This window comes from Chelmon rostratus, chromosome 18, assembly GCF_017976325.1.
Source record: "Chelmon rostratus isolate fCheRos1 chromosome 18, fCheRos1.pri, whole genome shotgun sequence".
In the NCBI taxonomy this organism is placed as follows: domain Eukaryota; kingdom Metazoa; phylum Chordata; class Actinopteri; order Chaetodontiformes; family Chaetodontidae; genus Chelmon; species Chelmon rostratus.
The window spans coordinates 19,032,132-19,056,710 of NC_055675.1; the positions used below are offsets into that span (position 1 = coordinate 19,032,132).

General features: G+C 42.9%; 1 protein-coding gene across 1 annotated transcript in view; it reads right to left on the reverse strand.

The window, feature by feature from the left end:
- LOC121621611 (nesprin-2) overlaps positions 1-24,579 on the reverse strand; it is an 87,080-nt gene that overhangs the window by 55,176 nt on the left and 7,325 nt on the right. Inside the window, exons 10-47 of the mRNA XM_041958108.1 lie at positions 24,352-24,465; positions 24,136-24,273; positions 23,721-23,885; positions 23,464-23,576; positions 23,126-23,294; positions 22,912-23,008; positions 22,590-22,795; positions 22,297-22,449; positions 21,972-22,109; positions 21,743-21,844; positions 21,288-21,455; positions 20,710-20,868; positions 19,856-20,620; positions 19,352-19,486; positions 18,469-18,624; positions 18,161-18,330; positions 17,027-17,351; positions 15,918-16,033; positions 15,487-15,607; positions 15,094-15,260; positions 14,147-14,297; positions 13,158-14,056; positions 12,436-12,594; positions 12,192-12,342; positions 11,882-12,040; positions 11,452-11,619; positions 11,252-11,353; positions 10,726-10,929; positions 8,879-9,084; positions 7,881-7,988; positions 6,888-7,185; positions 5,523-5,689; positions 3,838-4,153; positions 2,414-2,578; positions 1,874-2,212; positions 1,598-1,734; positions 1,342-1,471; positions 11-181 (exon numbers count right to left, since the gene is read on the reverse strand). Of these exons, the coding sequence (XP_041814042.1) occupies positions 11-181; positions 1,342-1,471; positions 1,598-1,734; positions 1,874-2,212; positions 2,414-2,578; positions 3,838-4,153; positions 5,523-5,689; positions 6,888-7,185; positions 7,881-7,988; positions 8,879-9,084; positions 10,726-10,929; positions 11,252-11,353; positions 11,452-11,619; positions 11,882-12,040; positions 12,192-12,342; positions 12,436-12,594; positions 13,158-14,056; positions 14,147-14,297; positions 15,094-15,260; positions 15,487-15,607; positions 15,918-16,033; positions 17,027-17,351; positions 18,161-18,330; positions 18,469-18,624; positions 19,352-19,486; positions 19,856-20,620; positions 20,710-20,868; positions 21,288-21,455; positions 21,743-21,844; positions 21,972-22,109; positions 22,297-22,449; positions 22,590-22,795; positions 22,912-23,008; positions 23,126-23,294; positions 23,464-23,576; positions 23,721-23,885; positions 24,136-24,273; positions 24,352-24,465 (7,707 nt within the window). The remainder of the gene's footprint in view (positions 1-10; positions 182-1,341; positions 1,472-1,597; positions 1,735-1,873; positions 2,213-2,413; positions 2,579-3,837; positions 4,154-5,522; positions 5,690-6,887; positions 7,186-7,880; positions 7,989-8,878; positions 9,085-10,725; positions 10,930-11,251; positions 11,354-11,451; positions 11,620-11,881; positions 12,041-12,191; positions 12,343-12,435; positions 12,595-13,157; positions 14,057-14,146; positions 14,298-15,093; positions 15,261-15,486; positions 15,608-15,917; positions 16,034-17,026; positions 17,352-18,160; positions 18,331-18,468; positions 18,625-19,351; positions 19,487-19,855; positions 20,621-20,709; positions 20,869-21,287; positions 21,456-21,742; positions 21,845-21,971; positions 22,110-22,296; positions 22,450-22,589; positions 22,796-22,911; positions 23,009-23,125; positions 23,295-23,463; positions 23,577-23,720; positions 23,886-24,135; positions 24,274-24,351; positions 24,466-24,579) is intronic.

The following is a 24,579-nucleotide window of genomic DNA, read 5'->3' on the forward strand; positions in this document are numbered from 1 at the left end:
AGAAACTCACCAGGCATTTAGATAAGGTTTCAAGTGCAGGTGTGCTTTCATTAAGTGCATCTGAAGCACTTTTCTCCAGTTTCTCCGTCACTTCTGTTCCCAGACACTTTAGAAGAAAGTCTCGTTGTGAGAGCACTTCACGAAGAGCTTGTTGAAGCCACAAACCCTCATCCAGAGCCACCTATGAAAGCACAAATAAATATATAAACTCAAAAACTCTTTTCACAGACAAACTTTCAAAAGCGTTCAAAGTTTATTGAGATCATCTATTGCATTATTTCCCAAACTTAATTTGCTTTGCTTGTCTTTGCTGTAATTTGGTGCCCTGAGAGATGACAACCATGCCAGCAGCTCTGTGAGGCTGCACAGAATGCTAACGTAAGCATGCTAACATGCTCACAACGACAATGTTAACATGCTGATTTTCAGCAGGCATGATGTTTTCAAGTTGTTGCCGTCTTAGTTTAGTGTGTTCGTGAGCTAGATTTACTAATGAGCACAAAACACAAAGTAAAGCTGAACCTGAACCTACTTCAAATTTTGGGATCATGTCGGTGCTCGATGAAAAGCTAACAGATTAACAAAGTTTTATCCTGTGGGGAACATGAATGTCTATACAGAATTTGGCTAGTGGTAGCCAATCCAGTAGTTGAAATATCAGTCATGAAGTTATGTCATGTTATCAGTTATGAATTCTCTGACCTACCTAGTTGACACGATGGTTAGGTTTACAAGCTGAAAATTTTTTTCGATTTTACCATCATTAAATGCCATGTCATTATTTCATAGTCAGTATAATTACCACACTTGAACAAACAAAAGACCATCACTAAGAAAACTGGAAAAACAGGATGAGCACTGTTGGAGGTTTTGGCAGTGGCAGATGTGGCAGGAAAAATGAGTCACAACATGTTCATGATCTTTTGTAAGGCCAAAGAGCAAACCTGAAAGAAATTCAGCCACATCCTCCCTGTGAGGACTTTAACGTTCACTCCTTTCCCCTCGGTGTGTGATTTAGAGGAACTGCAGAATTTTAAGAGCTGCTAGAGAAATAAAAGTCCTGCTGGGTCGACGAATCGTGGGTTTTTGTCTAAGACAGATAGCAAAAGGTAATAGTCTTGGTATTTGGAAGTGCAGGTGCAATGATGTTGGATTGAGATTTATTGCAACTACTCACTGTCTTGAAATTATGTTCCACAAGTATGAGGCAACAGACGGCATCATCGAGCACACTTACCTTTTTGTTTTAAGCTCGCAACATAAGTGTGCATATTTGTTAATATTTTGAGTTTGAATCAGTGGATCAATAGACACATGTATGGACACATTGGGGTATTTTACCTGGCTGGGTGATGATGGTTCAGCTTGTACTGTTTGGCTCCACTTCTGCAGCTGGCTGATGACCTGTCTCACCCTGTTAGCAGTGTTTTCTCCACACTTCTGCTTCTTTTGTAGGAAAATGGACCTGAGGCTACAGAGAGAGGGAGAGAGATGGTGATGATTATACGTATCCATCCATCTTGTGACTAAACATTTGGATGATTCATTATTCTGAATGTGACTTTTCTGTTTTGAAATGAGAAATGAGGTGAAGTACCTGTCACGGTCTTCAGCAACAGCATCAACAGTCAAAACGACACCTGCAGGTAGCGTTTCTTGTGTTTTGTTCAACTCTTCAGCCTTCTGCAGGTCGGTAACTCTTGCAGCCAAATCTGTCAGCCTGGTATCACAATCCTGAGAGAGAGAGAGATAAATGCTTCTTTGATGTTACTGTCTTTGTGTGAGAGTGTTTATCATAGGTGTGTGGACAGATGGGCAAATCCATGAACTTAATCAGGGATAAAGAATCATTTTACCGGATCTTTAACAATACCTGTATTGTATGCCACTCCTGTTTGAGCTTGCTTATATCAGGCAACACTCCACAGTTCTCGCACAGATTTCCCAAAGTTTCAGCCAAGTCTTTCAGTGCTGTTTGCACACAGGAGACCTCTTCCTCCACATGTTGAGCCCTCTGGTTGGCGTTTTCTGTGAGGGATGCTAGATTTTGTCTGATGCTACTCTCTAGTGCCCTCTGGTGGTTCTGGAGGTTGCCGACTTGCTGGGAGAGGCTGGCCAGGGCCTCCGCTGTGGAGCTGGCTGTGATAGAGTCCTTGAGTGTTACAATCCGTAAAACGTCTTTTTCTATGTTTGTCGCTTCTTGTAGCAAAGCCTGAAAAGTGGAGAGAGTGACAGATAAACATGTTATGTGTTCTCACACACAGAAAGATAATACATGTGGCTGAATGTTAGGAAATTTTCCATCCCCGTCGTAAAAATGTCTTCTTTTCATTCATGCAGAATGAATCTGAAATAAAAAATGTAAGCAATCTTGTACATGGTTCACCGGGTCAGTTTACTTAATGGACCTCACCTCCAGAGCTGGTAGATCTGAAATCAGTCCAGTTGAGCTTTCTTTCTGGGCTTGACAGGCTGACATCCTGTGCTGCAGGGACGTCAATTTATGGTGGCAGGCCTGCAGTAACTGGCCAAACTGTTCCTCATTACACACACCTTCCTCGAGGCGGGAACACACACCCTGTGGACATTTCAGGCACACCAAGTCACTGTCAGACAGCTTTTCATTTCACAGTTATTGTAATTATATAAATCCAAGGGTTCTCAACATTTTTTAGTCCGACGTTCCCCTACATCCCTATCAGGTGAGGTGAGTATCCCTTCATAGACTCGACTTGCCATGTTCCAAATGTGTTAATTTCAACTGATTTTAAAGTGGGTGTTAAAGGTCCTGTTTGTAGGATTTAGTGGGACCTATTAGCAGAAATGGAATATAACATTGCTAAGTATGTTTTCATTCGTGTATAATTACCTAAATATAAGAATTGTTGTGATTTCATTACCTGAGAATGAGTGAGGCGAGGGGTTTTCAGGAGGCTACAATCTGCTATCTCACCACTAGAGGTCACTAAATCGAGCACACTGGTCCTTTAATTCTACATAAAGTGAATATTAGTTGAAAATTGTTTCATACAACTGAATTATCAGTTTAGTCAAGTTTGAAATCCTACTAATACCACCTTGAGATGCACATGTGTGACTGTTTAACCAACCATTTAACTACTATTGTCAGCTAATACACTTCAACTTAAGTTTAGCTAACCATTTCACATCACTTTATCTGTTTACTTTCAGCTAACCATTTATCCTTATATTTAACAACTGACTCAACTGTTTATCCATTTCTTTTAGTAAAACATTTCACCTGTTCATCTATTCTGACCACGTGGATTCATTTCCTGAGACATCCAGGTTGTAAACTGTTTAAAAAAGTTTATCAGAATCACTGGACAACTTAAAGAACAATCGCAAAGATGTTTCTTTGTTCATCCAAACACCATCATCAGTTGTAAAGTGACAGGAAGTAACTGGCAAAAAATACACACAAAGAAGTCACATGATCAGCACATGACTTGAGATATAAAAGTAACAGGAACTATTGAAATGTCACTGAAGTGTGCCTCCCAGAGGAGATGGTATTCCCAGCAGCTAATGGTAGCACAACTCCTCCCTCTTCTGAGGTGAAGCAAGCAGTTTTTATCACAGCGTTGTACGCTGGCGACAGGTGGTGTCTCAAACCTCCTCCGCTGTTTAATGAGACCTTCTCCTCTTTCACATAGATGGACTCCTTGACATCCCTTTTCAAACCACCTGTCTGTACATCATGATCATTAAAACCATGTTAACTATGCGCATCTATTACTTGTATCCACCTGTTTTTACGGTAATTATTTCAGGTGTGCTAAACCACGATTATCAGTAGAACATGAAAACTTTTACCTTCAGCTCTGCCATTAGCGATGAAAAGCGGGTCTCCAGCTCATCCGAGGAGGAATCTTTGCAGACGGTGTCGCCGGTTCGTTCAGCCAGCTCCCTCCTCTGTTCAGCCAGGCCGGTTACAGTTAATTTCAGGGATTCAGCCTCATCCTGCAGCCGACGGGCTCGAAGGCAGATTTGTCTGCGCTCAGTCGTGCCGGGCCAGGTGAATAAAGTAGGGAGCTGAGCAGCTCTGCGCTGCAGCTCCTCCACTCTGTGGCAGGCCTGCTGTCTTTGGGCCACGTAGGAGGAGGTGGGCTCCGGTTCAGCTTGGAGAACACTGAGGCACCAAGAGAAACAAAAAGGGAAGAAGTATATGTACTAAACTATATATAGTTTTTATCACAGCAATGGAGGTTATTATAAGGGCATCTAAGTGGGTCACGGGAGCAGAGAGGCTGCAGGGAGGGCAGCACTGACCACCTTTAATGGAGTACATGCATTACAGAGAAAACCCCTGAGTAATCAAGAACTATTGAAATTGTGAAGGGTTTACTTTTATATGGACGAGGAGGTAATTCCAACAGTGTAAGAGGAGCCAGTTAAAAGTTCAGGCGGGTGGTGTGATAGGGAGCAGATCCTGGGGTGGAGACAGCAGGTGGTGGATGGCATTAAGAGCATAGCACAGCAGTATAGCAGTCTGCTCAGCTGCCATGTTTGCTGTGGCCACTGACAGTGTAGGATGCACCCATTTCAAAGATAGAGAGGCTGGAGAGAAAGATTAGCTCTTGCATTAGAAGGTGAGACCCAACGCTGCCTCAGCATTGTTGTGCTATATGGAAAAAGGGATTTTGGAATGTAAATGTGCGAAAGCGAGGCTGGAGATGATGCTGTTAGACTGTAAGGATGTGGTAGCATGAAGTACAGTGCCAGCAGTCTCAGCAGGGAGGAAGTGGAACCCAAGGGAGGCAGTTTTACAAGCTCAGGTAGCACTTAGACACTGGTATATTGTAGGGAATATACTGCGTGGGCGTGGGGGGTTTGGACTGCAATGGAGCAAAGCAACAGCAGTGGGCAGGAGGAAACTGGTTGGAGAGGAATTTCAGACACATGAGTTGGGAAAGTGCAAACTGGAAGAAACTTTGCTGGAAGCAGGCAGGATTAGATTCATGCTAGGAGCAATTTCTGATGTGCTGCCATCTCGCCAAAATCTGAGCAAATGGAGACGAGGAACCAGCAGGCACTTTTTAAGTTCGGGTAGAGCTTCACTTTAGCGCCTTTAAAACCAAGTGCTGCTCAAGTGTCGAGCAGCAGCCGCTGAGGGTACGAGCTTAGAAGTGAACTCTCTAGATGCAGAAAGGGAACAAGATGGGATTTCGTTTGTTTGTGAGAATGAATAAGTGAAGCAGCAGGTGTTTTTTTTGAATAGGCTTAATGTAGGGCGGTTAAAGTCAGGGAGGGGCTGAAAAATGTAGGGGAAATACACTGCAGGGCCTTGTGATAGGCCAAAAGTCATTTAATGTGAATACATGGCTTAACTTAAGGCACTTTCACTGTGTGTTGAACTCCTGCCTCAAACTGACTCCAGAAAAATCAGCATTTCCAAACCTAAAATCAACAGTTCTTCAAACTTCTCTCTTTAAATTAAGCTTACAGTTTATGTTTTAGCAGTCATCACAAAGGAAAAGTCAAACGCTGGCTCCACTCACCTGTGAAGAGGCGGAAATGACTGGAGACGGCCCCTCCGCTGCTCCTCTGTTTCCTGAATGTCCTGTTTCAGATCGTCTCCATCACAACGTCTGCGGCTCAGACTATTTCCAGCAACTCTGACCTTTTCAAGGCCAGCCTCTCCCTCTGCCGCTGCACTTATCACAACCTGAGCAAATATTTTCACAGATTAGCTTCAACCCTTTATGCTGCAATCGCACCGATATGTTGAGTGACGAGCGTGTTGCTGATTGCATTTTTTAATCTGTGCTTACAAATGAGCCGTTCCAAAATGTTCTCAACAGCGAAAAATGGACACTCCTTGTTGGAGAACAAGTAGAAACAAATGGAGATGGAAAGAAACAACAGATCTGTGTGACCACACCCTCATATGACAATACACATCACTGTAACAACTGCCATTTTAACAGTGGTGGAGAAAGTATGCAGATCCTTTACTTAAGTGCTAATACTGCACTGTAAAAACACTCTGCTACAAGTCCTGCACTGAAAATGGTAAAAGTATGTAAGAACAAACTGGAAAATGTACTTTAAAAAGCAAAAGTACTCAATGCAGAAAAGTGACTGTTGCACTATTATATAATTATATCACTGGATTATTATGACTCATGCATTAATGTGAGAGCAGGGTTTTACTGTTGCAGCTGGTTGAGGTGGAGCTCATAAAAATTCTAAAAAATAGTGAGAAATGTTGTCACAGCTACCCAAAGTGACACATTCAAAATGTTTGTTTAGTCCAACCAATAGAAAACAACCCATTTATTATCCGAAAAGTAAATTAATTAAAAGGAAAAGAAGCAAATCTTGAATGGATTTTGAATGACTTATTATCAGAACATATGCTAATTAATTATCTGTCAATCGACTGATTAGCTAATCTACTAATCTTTTCATCATATTAACTGTTGTTTAATTTATGACAAAACATCATATCTTATAAGGAGTTCACATGTTTTGTATGCAAGATTTTAATTTCTAATGTGCCCAGTGACTAAAGCTGGAGTAAAAACACAATATTTTCCCTCTGGAGTACAAGTGGAAAGTAGCATGAAAGGAAAGACTCAAGTAAAGCACCTTAAATTTGTGCTTAAGTACAGTACTTGAGGAAATGGACACGTTCCACATTCAACCGCTGCATTTTCATAACACAAAATATATATAAAAAAATAAATCTAGGAACAGTATTAATTATTCTTTATGGGAGAATGTCCAGACAGGTACTCGGCTCGCATGTGATTCAGACTGAAGTTAACGAGTTTACAGCCTAAGAAAACACCTCAATTGTGTCTGAATGTTATGGAATATAATTTGCCAGACATGCAGAGAAACTGAGCATGTTTTCTTACTCGAGCACTCTGAGGTCTCCGCTCTACAGGGCTCTGGATACCGAGGTCTTCACCAGGTGGAGAGTCAACAACTGGTCTCAGGTCTCTGACCCAGGACTGAGCGGACTTTGAAAGGGTCTGAAACACCTCGATGTCCCTGCTCAGAGGGCTCCGCCTCTCCTTGGAGCTGCGCAGTACGTTGGTTTGAAGGTCGTTGTATCGTTGCAGCAGTTTGCCGCACTCTTCCACCAGAGCAGACTGCTGAAGTGAGCTGGTTTGTAAGGAAGACACAAGCTGATTGAGGGTCTCTGTCCGCAGCCTGCAGGGAAAAAAATATGGGCAGTTCCTCATTATTCCCACTTTCATATGTTCGTGAAGGGGAACTAACTAAACTGAGCTTTGTCAGTTTACCAAAGGGGACTAACACGTTAAATGAGTCGCGTAGCTGTCACACTCTGCAGCTTCTTCAGTGTGCATTCATCTACGTTTCACTTTAAAACAGTGTGTTTCAGAGGGAGTTTCTGCATCAGCCACACTTACAGCTGTGCTGCAGCATGTGTGATATGATGCTTAACATTAGTAAAAGCTTTAGTTGTAGCACTATGCTACACACCTTATCTCTCTAAACTGTGTGTTTAATCAGGGCTATATGATTGTATTTTATTTATACAACCATTGATGGAAAAAAAACAACTGGGATAAATAAGTTGTCAGTAATTATATCTCCGTCTACAGTTTCCCAGCCTTTTATTTGCTTGATTAAACTACCTACTGCAGACTTTACTCTCTTTCTTTTACTCTCTTCTGCAATCTTCTAGTTCACATTTTCCTCTTGCAATATTTTGGAAAATGCTATTATTTAGTGAGAATATAAACTGTAGCCCACTTTAAACTAAATATACAGAATATATCCCCCCGCACGCTGCCTGGTAACAGCTCATAAATTGTCTTGACTTCAGCACCTTTGTAAGATTTGCCGATATCCAGCACGTCTGAAATCTGAAAACAGTTTACCTTTGTTGAAGTGCTTCCTCTTGCAGGAGACTAAGATCCTCCTCCTTCGCTGCTTTTTCCTCAATGGCTTGTAGCCATAGTGCCAAATGCTCGCTCTCTCTTTGCAGCCTACGACACACACACATGCACAGAACGGACAATGCACTGTAGATTTAAGCGTATCCATTCACAGTGAGAAAATGGTTCTGCTGCAGAATACAGGACGGACTGCTGAAAACACGTTCAACTGGTCCACTGTTTTTTTTATGCATCTGAAAGACTGTTTGTACTCAGAGGTTGTGTCTATTACACACAGTTTGAAGGTAAGTCTGGCCTGTATAGCCTTGTCTTGTATATTCCTTCGTGCCACAGAGCTCCATTGTTGTCTTTTCATGGGATTTGTTGACAAAAACAAAAACATAGAATATCACCAATGTTTTCCTTTAAATCAAGTTGTGGTATAGATTCATCGAGCTGTGCACACCAAATGTAGATTCTGCATTTGTGGTTAGATCATAGATTATACAAGTGCTGTCTAACATTTGTCGTCTTGATTTCCTGAAACTCCAAAATCACTCTTGAAAACAAGATAATTCAGGCACTGGAATCACAAATGATGTCTAAAGCATTACAGCTGATTATTCTAATGTTTACAGTCTAACACAGCTGGCCCTTCTCATGCAGCTCTCATACTTTCAGACTCGTCAGTTTCTATGTTCAGTCAGGTTAAGTCTGGTTTTGCCTGCTTTCTCTCTTTGTACAGATAGCCTGATGACAACTTTTGAAACACAGCGAAGAGATCAAACAACTATTAGACAAAAATAAAGCATCTAAACTCTAGAAATACCTGCCAAGCAGCTCTCGTATGCTCTTACTGTGTAAATGCTGCATTTAATGTTGGCGTGTGTTTGCAGGCTACACGGCTCAGAAGAGACATTAATCCACATTCCACTGCAGATGTTTGAATTTGCACACAGAACATGACAACTGAATAGACACGTCTAAGCATGATGTGTTACCTGTCGAGAGCCTGGATATTCCTCTCAGTCTGTTCCTCCACCTCAGAGAAGAGCCGATGGGTGTTTCTGACTTTATCCTGCAGCTGAATCCCGTCCGCAGACAGACTCTGTAGGCTGGAAGAACTCGATATTGAGGCCATAACGCGCAGATCCTCCTGCAGACTCTCCGCCTGCTCGTCCTGCGTCTGGAGCTCAAAAAGTAGACCCTGTGGAGGAGAATAAGTTAGTGATTAGCAGTTTACAGCGTCAGCTAGCAATATCTATTCTAATGTGGCCAACACAAACCTTTACATGAGCATAGTTAGCTGTTAAACTTTAGAGCCACTATGTGTAGATTTTTTATGTGAATATAGCTTCTCAACATTAAGTCCAAATAAATGTATTGTAACAAAAACAAAACAAACATTTGTTATATGAACGACTTTGGTGAAAATGGTGCAGCGCATGCAGCTTTCAGCTCATTTTTTTTAGTGTTGGTTCATCACTGTCTACCAGTTTTGTTTTTTAAATAAACAATCATTCAGAGGAGGAGCAGAATTTTCAAATTCAACATAGTGGCATTACACTACTCTTATCTACAGTTTGCAGATTCACTTCACTGACCAAATTGAGCTGTTTTCATAGAAATCTTCTCCAAAACAAACCAACATACCTAAATACAAACCATTTCTAAAGCAACAAGTGTGCCCCATCAACAGGAGCCAGGACTCAAACATGGGTGACACTATATCCCACCACTCAAGGCCTCATTAAGGTTTGAAGACAATTCCAGTTGCTTTCATTTTTCTGTTACTAGAAACTGTTTGTATTGCAGGACATTACATATATTTACTTGTGCAATATGACACCTTGTAAAAATGTCTGAGAAATGAATGCACAAACTGCTGGTAGTTGAATCCATTTTATTGATCGTTTGCCATTTTTACATGTGTATTGCTGTTGGTGGTGGCTCTGCAGACACCGTAGCAACCACAGCAGTGCTAACAGGGCGCCTGGCCTGGAAGAGAAACATGTGAGTTTAGCTAGTTTGTTATCACATGTGTTTCACTGTTGGTAACAAATGACACAAATAACTTAGATGAATGATTTCATGCTTGTAGGAAAAAATAAAAACACAATATCTTTGCTCAGTCACACTCACCTTTGCTGTCAAGTCTCATCTCTGCTCTCTAGGTTGTTCAGGTAAAAGAGTCCCCAGGTTGTACAAACACCAAGTTGAAGGTTCCAGAATGAACCAAGTGATAAGACAGTGAGGGGTGTTTTTTTATTTCTCACTTTAAGCAGATGTTTGGATACTATTGTTTTCTATTTAAAGTGCTCAAAAATGTTCAGGCTATCTAAGGACACCCTGTCGTATAATGAGAATGTAGCTACTGTTGTTGTGTGTTGTTGTTTTACAGTTTGAATGTTGTAAAGGGACAGTCTCCCCCATGTTGTGGTAGGGTCCACATCAGTCCCAGTAGCAGTTTCCATCTGACTCTGCTGCTGATAGGACCACAAGCTCCTGTGTGTTTTAATAGAAAAATGTTTGCTTTCCTTTGTATTTCCGTCATGTTGGTGAATATGTTGCATTTGGAACCAAGTTTTCAGTAAACACAGCAATCACAGCAACACACACGAAGCAGCCAACAGCAGGGAGTCCAGCTTCACTTCCTGTGTAAATGTAAAGATTTCCCACGTGTTTCCCTACCTGACACCATAATACAAGCAAATCAACCCAATGAACAGTGTCTAAATCAGGTAAGATAGGAAGCAATTTTATGTTACAGCTTCTCTTCATGATTTAGGTTGATCCAGATTTATTTTATATGTATTTATGAATACAAATTTAGAATTTAAGCGCTCACCTTAAGTTTTGCAAGGACTGATGCAACATCTGAACCACTCAGAGTGAGGAGGGAGTCCTGGATCTTCTGGAGGGAGTTAAAGCATTCAGCCATCCTGGTAGTAATTTGTCCCTTAGCAGCCACCATCTGCCTGTAAACATCTTCAGCTTCAGACACAAGCTCCCTCAGCTGCTCTATCTTCTTCATCATCTGGGTCTCCACAACCTAAACAAAACAAAATCAATCAAGAGACATGTTGTAAGCCCTTCTGACCCACCACTGACAGGATACGCTGTGAACTGTGAACAGCAAAGTGCTACTTAAATGCCTCAAAGGTTAGCCATAATGCACTGAAGCAAGGTGCCAAAGCCGGGAAAAATAAAATGTTGACTGTTTCTGTGTTAGAAAAAGAAAATAGGTCTCCAAATAGCATTGTTATACACCTGAAAAGCTGACATTGACATTATATACCATATCTGTCAATCCCAGCAGTTTTAGTTCAGCTTGAAACACCCACATCCTAAACTGAAAACTGAATCACATGTACCTGCAGCTCCAGAGGAGGCTCTGTGCTTTGAAGCAGCGCCTGAATCTCAGTGGCTCTTCGGTGGAAACGCTCCATATTCTCCTCCTGGGCCACAATCTCATGCTGGAGACCGTCAGATGATATGATTATTGTTTAAAGTAGAGATCTAGAGAACATTTACCATCCCGTAACATGGCCCAGAAACAGGATCAAGGTTTTACCTGCAAGGTCCTGATGTCTTCCTCTGTCTGAAAGGACGGAGACTGAGCAAATACAGCTAGTTTATCGGCAGTCCAGCTCTCCACCTCTGCTCCCAGCAGGAGGACCCCATCCCACAGAGTCAGGCCGAGGTGTAGGCCTTCAATGTGGGAATCTGTTCTTTCTGATATCTGCAAGTTTTCGAGTTGCAATGAATGCTACTGTAGCACCCATCTCTCAACACACAGCCCAACTCAACATTAGACCATAGAAATTAGATATTTGCAATGATAACGCTCTGTGTAGTAAATCCTGCTTTAATAACAGTGGGGGAAAGAGGTAAGAAATACACTCTCAATACAATAAGAAAACAAGAAATCTACAAGAAAACCAGAAAGATGTCACCTTAAAGATGGGGTTAAAGATGGGGCGAGTTGAAACTTTAACACTCACATCCAGCCAGCGGTCCATGAGAGCATCCGCTTCACCCTCAAATGGGATGATGGTGCATCCTGGGATCTGACGGAGATGAGTGTGAAGCTGCCTGCAGACACTGCGGACCTCCTCTATGTCGTCCCCGAGGCCATTCAGCTCTGCTTTTATTTCCTGGACCTGAAGAACACGCACAATGCACATAAAGCACACGCGATCAAACTCTGTCATGATGAGAAGCAGAGCCAATGATCTACCAGCGATCCGCACAGGATTTTCATTGGGTCTATGTTGTATTCCTTCACCATCTTCTTTAAACAGTGTGCTTTACCTTAGTGTGCAGTCTGTGCAGGTTGTCTTTGCCCATGTAGGAGGCTTGTTCACTGATGGTGCTTTCTGCCCTCTGCAGCGTCCCGCTCAGCTCACCACGAATGCTCTGAAACCTCTTGAGCAGCTCTGTGAGGATGCCACACTGCTCCAGCCTGCACGTGATCCATAACACAACGCACACAAACTCAGCAAAGGACAGGAACTCACAGCAGCAGATCGCGAAGGAGTGAAACTGCTCTCTTTACCGTTCAGCTACAGCTTTTGTCGCCTCCTCCCAGGCTTCCTGCGCCTCTCTGGTTTGACTCATGTCGGGGATTCCTGATGGTGAAGCTGCATCTTGCATGTTCCGCAGCTCAGCGAGGTGACCAGCGAGACGACTTTCCAGCTCAGTCAAGGCACGTGTCCTGCAGCAGGTGACACAATCATTACTGGACGAGGGGAACATAAGAGGGTGTGAATGCTGACATTGGAGTTATTACTGTTTTATCACACTTACAAAACCAGCCAGGAAAAGCTTACACTATAGAATAATGTATAAAACAACTGGAATAACATTGTGGTACAGCAATAAAAAAAATGTTGGGTTGTAATATTTCCAAAGCTTTAAGCATCATACAGCTACAATGAAGTGCCGCAACAAGCAGATGCAGAAATACATTAGCTGTGTGTCTGTGAAAAAATAATGTAGAAAAAATATCTGTTGCAAGGAATTTAAGGGAGAAATCATGATTCATAGGTTTATTATGATGGACTGAACTCTAAACTGTCCTGTTTCAATGCAAACAGCATGTGGATCATAATGTTTCAATTATGATAATACAGCAATTACCGAAAGGTTTACACAATCACAGTAGACACAACTCCGTTTATTTACATAATGCAATCTCCATTGGCCTGATGTAGTAAACTACAACCAATCAGGAATCCCAGGAGAGGATAACACTAAGAACCCAGGTCAGTGTTGTACCTCTGTTGCAGAGCAGGCAGGGTGGGCTCCTGCAACCCCAGCTGCTCAGCTGCTCCCTTTATCTCCCTCAGTGTGCCTAACAAGGCGACGCTCCTCTGGACGAAACTCTCCTCCTCTTCGCCCTCTTTCTTAACCTGGCTGCTTCTTCTTCTTCTCTGGCCTTTGGCTTCTAGGACATCCTCTCCAGACTTGCACGTTTGAGCCTTGTGCACCTCCTCCCTCTGTGTATCATTATCTCCTTCCAGCCTACTCCTTTTGGCCTCCATCCCTGACTCCCCCTCCATCCCCTTTGGAGTGGGATGCTCATGCTCCCGTGGTGACTCACCCCCAGCCTTTGCCTGACACATCTCTTTAGGGTTCAGCACTTCATTCTCCTGGATTTGCTCCTTTCCCGTTGGAAACAGCTCATCTTTTCTCTTTCTGGCTCTCATCAGCTCTTTCCCCGCGTCCACAGCTTGCTGTGATAATGATGTCACCACATCCCGACATGTCGCTGTTGCACCATCCATGGTCAGAGTCATCCCCACCGCCTTTAAAGTGCTGTCAACGCTGTCAGATTGTTCCACAGCAGTCTGCAACTTCTGCCTCATTGCTGCCTGCCAGGACTGTCTCTCCTGCTCCCAGTTTGCCTCATTCTGCTGTCTGCTGGGGTCCTGCTTTGCCAGCAGCGATGGGATCTCAGCCTTGACTTCCCTCGCCGTGGCCAGGAAGTGATCCAGAGCTCGTGCAGCTGACTGAACCCTCTCCAGCTGCTGTCTGAGCTGCTCGAGATGATGGACACTGCTGTGGAGAGCCTGGCAGCGGTGTGAAGGGGATGTGGCCTCCAGCCCTTGTCTTTCCTCTTTAGCACCTCGTTCTGATATCTTTCTCATTTCAGACTGCAGTCGGTCGTCCATCTCCTGAGTAACGCAAGGAGGATTAATAATATTATCTGCATATTTCATTGTCAGAATTAAAGTGTCAATTGTTTGAAAAAAGTATAGTTGTACCTTCAAATCAAATACGAGTTTATGATCAGCCAAGGTGAAGGAGGAGATGTCCACAGACTCTCTGAGGATCCGGTCCAGTTTTTCTGCAATCACTGTCAACTGGTCATCTGCAGACTCCATCAGGTCTGCAGTGTTCTCTAGGGATGTCATCCTAACACAAACCAAGTAAAAGCAACTTTACTTGTTAGAATAATTTTGTTACGATGTAGAGTACTAAAATATGGTTATTAGTTAACTCCATCTGCGGAAAAAGATTATTCAATATGATTTTAAGTCAAGCAAAGTAAAGTAATATTCTCACATTTTCACTTCAGTAAATGTCTTTTAAGTAACACTCTATCACCAAATGAATTAACACGAGGCTGACTGGCCGACTGATGAAAGCCCTCGCATTTGCAGTATTATTAACTGGGTGTTGGTGACAACATAAGTTAGTTACTCCTACTGCAAACCCAGCATTTCCTGCTGCAGCTTCACATTAAAAGCATTTGACTTTATTTGTGAAGTGACAGGAAATGCAATGTGTTTGCCAGCGAGCAAACACATTCACGTTCATCAAAAATACATCTACAAAACAGCACAAACGCGATTTTCAGTTTGAAAAATTGCACGGAGTGTTGGAACACGAAGTAGCAGCCGCATTGAGCTGCTTGATAAAGAGCTGCAGGCCACAGGCTGCACACCTGCAACTTCTCCGAGAGGAAACCACCTCCTCTCACTTCCACTGTGCCCTGCTGTTTGGAGACTCATGCTATGTGCTCCATGAAATCAGATAGCTCACAGAATAATGGAAAAATACCAATTATTGTCTTCTTCTTTCTGTAACTGTTAAACTTATTAACCTCATTATGTGGCCAGACACTGATGTACCTTTCTGTCAACAATGTACACAACAAGGAAAAGTGTTGCTCACATATGCCCTGATTAACCCGAGAGGTGTACTGTACCTGCGCTGTAGGCACATTTGTTGGCCTCTCCACTGCTGAGTCAGCTGCTGCCGGTCCCTTTCCACTTCACCCTTCTCTTCCCTGGTCATCAGCTGGGAGCACTGGGATAGCTGGGCATACTGGAGCTCAAACTCAAACCACAGTGCCTCTGTCTCCTGTTTAAAAGTCTGTCGAGAAGAGATGAGCACAAAGAATCACAGCAACAATTTGATATTGTGACGTTTGATCTTGCAAGCAAATTACTGCCTAACAACTGTTTGGTTTTTGGTGAAGAAATGCACCAAGAAGCAGAGAAACACCAGAGATACACAACTTAGTCTGCAGTAAGAGCATGATTTGAAGAATGTTGTCTAAAATGATTATGAATGTAAAGCAAGTGATGCTTCAGTTTGCCTGTAGTTGCTGCTCTTGGTTCTGCAGGGCAGAGATGGAGACTGGGTCTGGGATGAAGTCCTCCAAATGTTTCTTGTTCTTCTGGAGTTGAGACTGAAATACCAAGCAGGACTTCCTGTACCTGCAGTGAAAGATTCACACTCTGTTTCAATACAACATATTCTGAGAGTGAAAGGCTACAGAGCCTGCTGCAAAATCTGTCACATGAAGTTCATCTCATTAGTGTCTTTTCATGCTAAAATGTAAATGTGTAAAAAAAACCAATAAACTGTAACTGTCAGATCCATCTTAAAGCCAAAGAAATGGTAGATTTCAATTCTGAATAATTTTCTACTGTCCTAATCTGTCAGGTCTATTGAAACTTTATTTCACATGCTATCAGTTCTTCAAACACACACGGACATGTAAAAAAAAGAGATATTAACCCACACCTTTCAAGTACTTCCTGTTCGGAGGAGAGCTCTTCCTGTGGTGGGGCGGCTGACTCTGCGATGACGGTCCACTCTGCCTCCTGCTTGGTCTCCACAGTGTTGCCCCTGACAACTGCCTGAGAGATGGGAGAGTCACAGAGTAACAACCCAGCGGAGAAAAGAGGAAAAGATGGAGCGGCAAGCCTATCCAATTACTAGGGATTAGTGCCCTGCAGCTGGTGCTGTGTCATGTACAGGTCAGTCCCAGCCAATGAAACGGCTGAGTTCTTCTCTGACCAGGAAGACTTAAGGAAAGTGCACTTTAAATGGAATGCATAAAGTAAATGAGATTCATTTAAGGTAATTAATATGAGCAATATAAAATTTGCTTTATACCACAAATCACATCATCACCGTTTCACTGGAATGGCAACACACAGCAAAACACCAAAACACATTCAAAGCTGCATAAGCAAAATGTTTAAGAAAAGAAAAGCTGAAGAACTAAATGAAAATGCACCTTTATTCTAAAAGGGTTCTGGCTTGCAGGTAGAAATCAAAGAAAGAGGCGAAAAGCAACATATTCATAAGTTAAACTCTGCACCAGCATCCTGAAGATGGCAAAATGTGCTGAAATGTGCATGTCCAGGATTTCAAACAAAAAGACCGCATCCAAGTCACCACTATAAAGCTTTCTGCTTCTTTCTTTGATGCATGCCATGTTATATGTCTTATTACTTTGGTTGCAACAAAGGAGTGTGACTGCCTGACTGGCCCAAATTATAATCTACTGTTGAGTTTGTACACTGGTGGATAATTATATGCACATAGGAAATCACAGACCATAAAACACAGCACAAAATGTAAATGCATGTAGCTGAAGTGGCAAAAAAACAAATGAAGTGTGGAATCTAAACTTCTTCTGAAACGTGGTGCGCGTGTGCTTCATCACTGAAACCACCTCTATCCTGACCACAAAGAACCTTTTTACTTCACATTCATGTTATCTGATTCGGAGACTGGCAAAATAAAATTCTTCTAATGTTCAACAATGCAAATAGCTGCAACTCAGAGCTCACAAAGTGCTAAAATAGCTAGCGGAGCTGAGAAAATCGAGAATCTCCTCATACCTGAATATGAGTTCGTGTTTGCTGATTGCTCTCTGTGACGTGCAGCAGACGAGCTTTCAGCAGCTGCTCTTTGGCTCGAAGTGAAGGCTTCAGATGTTTGCCCAAACCGCAGGCTCTATGCTGCATCGGGTGATCGTCGCTCTCTGCTGGGACATCCTGAGCTCGCAGCTGGAGGGTATCACCGCGAGGCTGCACCGACGCAGCACTGCCCACAGGTTGCTGCGGTCCGTCCACGCTTTGTTTCTGTGGGACACTGTTGCTCTGCTGTGTGTCGGCCAACACGCCAGTCGCTCTCAGCGGGGCGTTTCCACGGAGCTGCCGTCCCCTGCAGAGTTAAGAAGTGTTGGTCAGTGGGAGGCCGGGGCCGGTCAGTTAGAACCACTCAGTCCTACAAGCACCTCATTAAGATTAATAGACATGAAGGATTACAGAGTGACGACTGTTAATAAATAAGCTGTCTGCTTCGGTTAAGTTCAACTTCAACTCAATTCACAGTTTATAGATTACATTTAATGTTAATGTTAATGTAAATTCTAACACCACAAAACTCCAATTCTGTCCAACTTTAGCCGACTAAAATGAACCTCTCTTGAACTAAAACCTAGCATTCTTCCTAATGTTTAATCTGCTGTTCCTGTTCTGAAAAAAGTTTTACAACTTGAATTGGGTTTTTATTTGAAATATGAGCTGAAACGTATGTTTTCCTGCACCAGACAACTGTCAACAGACTTCATGAGAGCTAATTCAAGGACTTATCAATGATTACACGGCCCTGTTAGGTGAAAATCAAGCACTAAGACTCGCCTTGAGGTACTACATGATATCTGTCAAAATAAGACACAGGCTTCTTTACACATGATCTTCTCGAGTGAAGGAAGGTTTGTGAAATGATTCAATTTAAAACCATTGCTTTATCAACACTAATGTTCATCATGCAGTTTTCTTCAGGGTGTGTACAATTAATCCAATTAATCAGACTTCTAAAAAATTTAACTACTTAAAATGGACATTAGATCCAGTGAAATCCAAATGGGACATGTGTGACAATACATTTAAAAGATGCTGATCTTATAATTTCCTTTTTTAATGTTTAATATATTAAACCTTCCGATGCGTGTCTTTATATCATCTCACCAGTCAGATAGGAACACTGGGTCACCGGCTTGTGTTTCCTGCGTCTCATCCGACTCCCTCAGTTGATCTGTTGCCAGGCAGGAGGATTCTCTTGGTGTTAGGGTTTCACACAGTTCTTGGAGCGATTCAACACGTTCCTCAACTGATGCAGACGCGTCATCCATGACGGCCTGCAAGAAACGTGAACATCTGAGAAACTAGAAGTAGCTTTTTTTCTGACTATCTGATCGTTTCCCAAACTTCTACAGTTTGCCACACAAGACAGCTAGAATGTTAAAGCAAACGTTGCAGAGTTACTATAAATGTACCTGTTGTTGCAGCAAAGAGTCAAGGTCAGTCTGGTCAGTGGCGTCGTGCAGAGCGTTAGTTTGCGTTTCACACTGCACAACAGAATAAGACTGCTCTCCCTCTCTGATTTTAGACCATAAGATGGGAACAAAGGCGGCCATTTCTCTGCGTACATCCTGAGTTTGACACAAATAAGCATAAACTTAAATGCTTAAAGAAAGTTTGCAAGAAAAATAAAGTGGTGCCAAGTTAGCACGGTGTATTACAGCTGTGAAAACTGAAGGGAACCAGTGAAATACTGAATTAAATAGGCTCTTTAGTTATGAATAGAGTGTTACAGGTGGGATAACGCAAAAATTAAATATTGTAAGTAAAACTGTTAAATGAAACCACATTGACATTTTGGGTTAGATCAACCCCACTCTCACATTTGTCCATTTAATATGAAGCTATAGCCAAGAGATAGCTAGCTTAGCTTAGCATGAAGACTGGAAATCACCATCTTTATACTTTGTTTTTTGTACAGATTAAATAATAATGGTATAACGTGTTAATCAGTGAGCTTTATAGGTGCTTTGGACAGAGCCAGGCTAACTGGTTCCCCCTGTTTCCAGTCTTTATGCTAAGCTAAGCTAACTTTCTCCTGGCTGAGGTTCATTTTTCACGGACAGATATGAGACTGGTGTCAATCTTCTCCTCTAACTCTCAAATCAATATTGTAATATGGCCACTGTTATAATTCGTATTAAAACTGATAAGAAAACAGGAAAATCCAGTAAACTTAAGGTGTGTTTATGAAAACACTGCATGCTTAAAGTCTTGAGACAATTAAACCCTTTCTTTATGCAAGGAAGTGGATCAGCCCTCTCTAGCCTAGTCTTTTGTGTGCAGTCCCTGTCATACCTCCCACTGCTTTCTGACTGTATCAGAGAGGAGCACCAAGTCCTGGAGTTGGGGCCCAGTGCAAAAGGCCCCCAAACCCTCCACCGCAGCCAGGAACTCCTCGAGGATGGCAGGCTGCAGACTCTTTAAAGCTCTCTGCACAGAAAGACATAAAGCTGGACAAACATGCACAGACGAAACTGGCAGCAGTGCAACATGAAACACCACAGACCTTTAAAGAATGTGTCCTAATTCAGAAATTACATTTTGAGTTTCCAAGGTCTGGATGTTTCAGCATGAAAAGCATTTGCTCTGTTTTAAGCAACTGATAAGCAACAAGTAGCTGGAAGTAAGGACTTTTAAAGCTACAATTAAAAATAAGAAAAGTAAATCACTATTGATTAATTTACTTTGTTTGATTTTCTGTTGAAAGACTTTTCACAGGATGAATAAAGGACACCAAATAATTTTTTTCTGCAGTTATAAAAAAATCAGTCTGGGTTAGTGTAATATTTAAAATTGTACCTGTTTCCGTTTGGCTTGTGACTCTGAAATGTCTCTTCCACCAAATAACTTGATGGCCTGCTGGATGCGTCCTTGTAGACGAAACCTGGCCTTCTCCAGTCTGCTCCTCGCCATTGACTGAGCTTTTGAATGAACTTCACTGCGGACCATAACCGGAGGCTGTGGACATGTTTTATTACTCTGTAGACTCTTTGGCTGCCCTCTTATTCTGGATGTCTGACTTTGTGAGGGAGATGAGCTTCCCTTTCCCTCAGAGACTGGACTTGTTATGTGTTTAAACAGAACTGGACTTTGTGGACGCTTTGGTCCAACAGGAGCTTCGGTCAAAGCTGGTCCGAGTTTATCATTTTGACTGGGACTTGAAGCTTGAGCGTGGGATTTGGAAACTGACTCTGGTTGGATCATGAGCTCAGGCTGAGCTTCTTCTACAGTTTGAGCAACAGGAGTGTGAGGTCCTGGTTCCACCAAAGGCTGAGGCAGAATGTGGACTGGGACATGGGGCGTAACAATGGTTGGTTCATCCTGTGTGTTCATGTGCTGGTTTTCAGGCCCACCCTGGAGCTCTCTTGTTCTTTGTTGAGTCTGAGATGGACTCTCAGGTGAAACCTGAGCTGGGTCCCGGGTCTGCTGCTTAATGCTCTCAACCTGGTCGACGTTTTTGGTTCTGGCCACAACAAATAACCCTGCCTGTGGCTGCCTGTGTGTCTGATGAGCTGCTTCAACATGTTGCAGAAACCCAAGGGAACCAAACATCCCAAGAATCTCCTAGAAATATGAAACACATACAAAACACATAGTCTCATAAAAATGTGAGTAAAGAACTGAAAGAGGTTATTTACACTGCTTTAACTCACCTGGCATTGAGAAACTGCCTCTGAGATCCTGTCCTGCAAGGCAGAAGTACTGAGGTGCTGCAGAGGAGAAGTTTTCTCTACTTGTGCCACAAAGTCCTGCAGATCCTCTCCCTCAGTCACAACCTGACTCTCCAGCTGCAAGCCTCTGGAAACCAGGACCTAGAAAGGATGATACAGCCAGTGTTTTATTATCTGTTTTCTTTGAAGGACCAAAACTAAACAGTGGCACAGTTTTGCAGCCTTACAACACACATGTATGCTTTCTATTTGGCACATAATTCACACCAAAGGCACACTGGCCTTGGCCCAAGTGCACACACCTCACATGTTGCATATCTGGCAACATTAACTTGAAAATTCCTGGAAATTACAACAACCACACAATTTACAAGTATTACTTTAGATCCATGATAAGTGAGAGGCTTTTACTGCAGGCTGTAATGCAGCTATCATTTGCATGTTGACAGTGTTCACAAATTGCTTTTGTGAAGAGGGCTCCAGGATCATTTGTAATGACTTTAACATAAAAACCAAAACAATGCCTAATGAGAGGCTGTACAAAGCTTTAGTTTGCTGACTTTGGCTGTAGGTTCCAATGCAGAGCGTCCTTTGTGCTTTTTCTCTTTTAGGCGCTGGTGACAGTCCAGGGCCTCTGTGCTCCAGTGGTCCAGCTCAGCCAGACGGCCCTCCAGCTTGGACGCAGCCCTCTGCAGCTCTCCACAGGTCCTCTCTGCTTCAGCAAGCATCTATTGTATGGGTACAAGCAATTAGGAATGAAAGCCCATGCTTAGTTTGTCATACTACAACACAGGAGAACAACTCTATGTACACATGATAATCAATAAGAAATCATATAAAACTGTTGTGACAAATTCTAGTCTTATATAAGCATGGGACATCACTGGATGTATGTTCACCTGTACACTGGTTTAATAAAGCTCAGCTTCAGAGTGGGTTTAGTGAAAACTGGAAGAGGGAATGATGCCTGTTGGAATGCATCACAGTTAGTTAGAGCATTTCTGCAGCCAATTACCTGTGGGAGAGTTTGCAGGAGTTTCTCTATGTGGCTTGTTTGAAAGTCTGGGGATGAGCTAAGAGATGAAAGGTCCACGTCGGCCATCTTTTTACACAGTAGCTGATGAAGTGAAAGTGAAAAAGTATTTAAGAAAAAAAAAGAGACTAGCTCAGGAATGGAAAGATTCAAAATTCAGGTCGATGTTTTTCATTTACCCATCCATCCATTCATTTGTAACTTTGCGCACCTGTAGTTTATGTCTGGTAGCCTTCAGTGGGACTGAGGCCACATCCAGAGGCTGCCTCAGTAGCCGGCTGGCCTCCTGGGTCAGTGAATGCACCATTTGAAGACACAGGGGACTGACGCTGGGCTCCGATGACACTTCCTGAGAAATACATGCTTCATGACTAGCAACCTTTACTGATCTGTATGTCCTGTTATTCCTGTGCATAAAGTTTAAACTACCTGTCGCATTCAAAGAAAGCATTTGCATTCATTAAATCTTAACTGTACCTTCATGTAAAGCCTGTGCCACTGTGGGAAGAGCAGTGAGGACGAACTTGCAAACTTACAAACATCGTCCTCTTCACGCATTCAGCCCACTGCATGTTGACCTTGCTGAGCTGCTCGGCCAGAGCGAGGCTGGTTGACGACTCTGTCACTTCAATGAGCAAGTTCCCCGCCTCGTTTAACTTAGCCTGACATGACGTCCACTCACTCATATCCTTCGATGACCAAACCAGACATAAAAAAAGAAGGAGAATCTAAAGCTTCCTTCTGCAGCCTTCATTTGTGATTTACTGCAAGGGGAATTACAGTAATTAACACATTAACACAGGAATCGTCTGGAGTTAGTTGAGGTTACCTGAGTCCCCGCAGCAGGACACTGGGTGTGTGACTCTATCCTCTGTGCCAGCCACGTCTGTAGAGAAGCTAGGCAGTTGTTGTAAGTCGCCCATGCAGACACGACTCTCTCCATCGTCCCTCTAACAGCCGTCACAGCCTGTGCGACCAGTTCAGCCTCGCTTTCTGCTTCCTTCACCTGACGAGTAACACGCTGGAGACCTTCACCTGGGGAGTGTGCGGAGGTCAACACCGGCCTTTTTGAAATGTATCGTCTACAAAGTTAGAGCTCGGATTTTGTGCTTGCAGACTTCTTGTCACAGACACACATTCAGCTCGTTTACCTAGCGCTGCCTTGCTGGTGTATACATTCGCCCTCTCCTTCAGGTTTGGGAGCCCGTCCATCAGAATCAAAACCAGGCCTTGGCGTTCCACCGTTTCCTACACAGCAAACCAACAGGCGTCGTCACTTTTGCCGTTTTTTCAGGACGCAAAATTTGTCATTGTTTCTCCTGAATACTTTCCAAGATAGTTGATACGTGATACGTAGATACGTACATGCCAGTCCTGCAGAAGCACAAATACTGCCTCCAGGGATCTGTAGGGACCTTTCCAGGTCTGAATCTTAGCACGGATGTGATCCACGAGATCCAGCACAGTGTGACGGGCTTCCTGGTATTCCAGCTTTATCCCTTGATACTTGGCCGTGACTCGGATATTGGTTAAACTGTTTTCAAATAAAGACAATGTTACAGCCTTATTTCATTGTTTTAGAGAACCAAGCTGTAGATGCTTTCAATTCAAGAGACTTACAGATTTATAGCTTTAAACGTCCATATGGGAATATCTTTAAGAAAATTTGGTAGATAGAGAAGTTGAACAATTATGTCACGTACCGTCTTTTTATCTCATCAAACTTTTCACGAGGCACTTCTAATGTCCCTGAGTAAACCATGTGGTGGCAGGTGTCTAGTACACTGACGTAATGGCTCATCTCTTTTATTAAAGTCTGAAAAATACAGCAAAAAGATTAGTACATAACACAATTAGATGATGACATGGGGTGTCTCGTGTGTTGTTTTAGATTTATTTTGGTATTTTTTAGACTTTATTTGGGATATTAAGAAAAGATTAAATTTGCTCTAGAAAGAACCTTCAATGTGTCTTGTTGAGCTCTTGCGTCTTTAGCAGCATCTGTGTGATCCTTCTCTTTTCCTCCGTCTTCTGCTAATGCTGCCTCCGCACGCTGCAGCCACACAACAACTGAGTCCAGAGGAGGAGGAAGGCTCGAGTCCAGGTCCGCTTTACATTTCTGCAGCTGAGGAACGACATGCAATGGACACAACCAGGCGTAAGCACAAAACCTCACTGTAACATTGTCTAATTCACCTGCAGAGAGACAGTGCAAGTGACTGAGCAGGAGCAAATGTTTGTCTCATTTGTCCTCACAAATAACATATTGCAAAAAGATAAATAAGGCACTCACAGATGCACAAACACCAAAAACTTATAAACACAACAACAGTTGTGACTAAAACCCTGCTGATGGTTGAGAGCGTGACCCTGACCTCCTCTTCCAGACGGTCCCATGCTGTCCTGAGAGCCCGCTGCTCCTGGCTCAGCTCAGGACGGCGTCTTATGGCAGCAAGGAGGGTCATCACTGGTCTCCTTTGCTCAGTGAAGGAGTCGGTGAGGTTCTGGAACACCTGGTGAACACAGTAACAACTTACAATTGCAGTACAACAACACAAAATAATACTCTCAGCTCTTGATCTTTGTCTTACCTGGCATTTTTCTGCAAAGCTTGAGTTCTCTGTTGCTGTCCGTGCATCTGACAGTTCCTGGTAGGCTTGCTGCAGCCAGCAAGTCACCTCTAGCGCTCGCTCACTTGGAGAGAGCTAAATTTTCAAAATACACACGTCAGCAACAACACTTCTGTTCTAACTGAGATGAAACGGGATTTTTGAGCTGCAGAATAGGTGGACAATTGTGAGACGTGTGTTCCACACTCG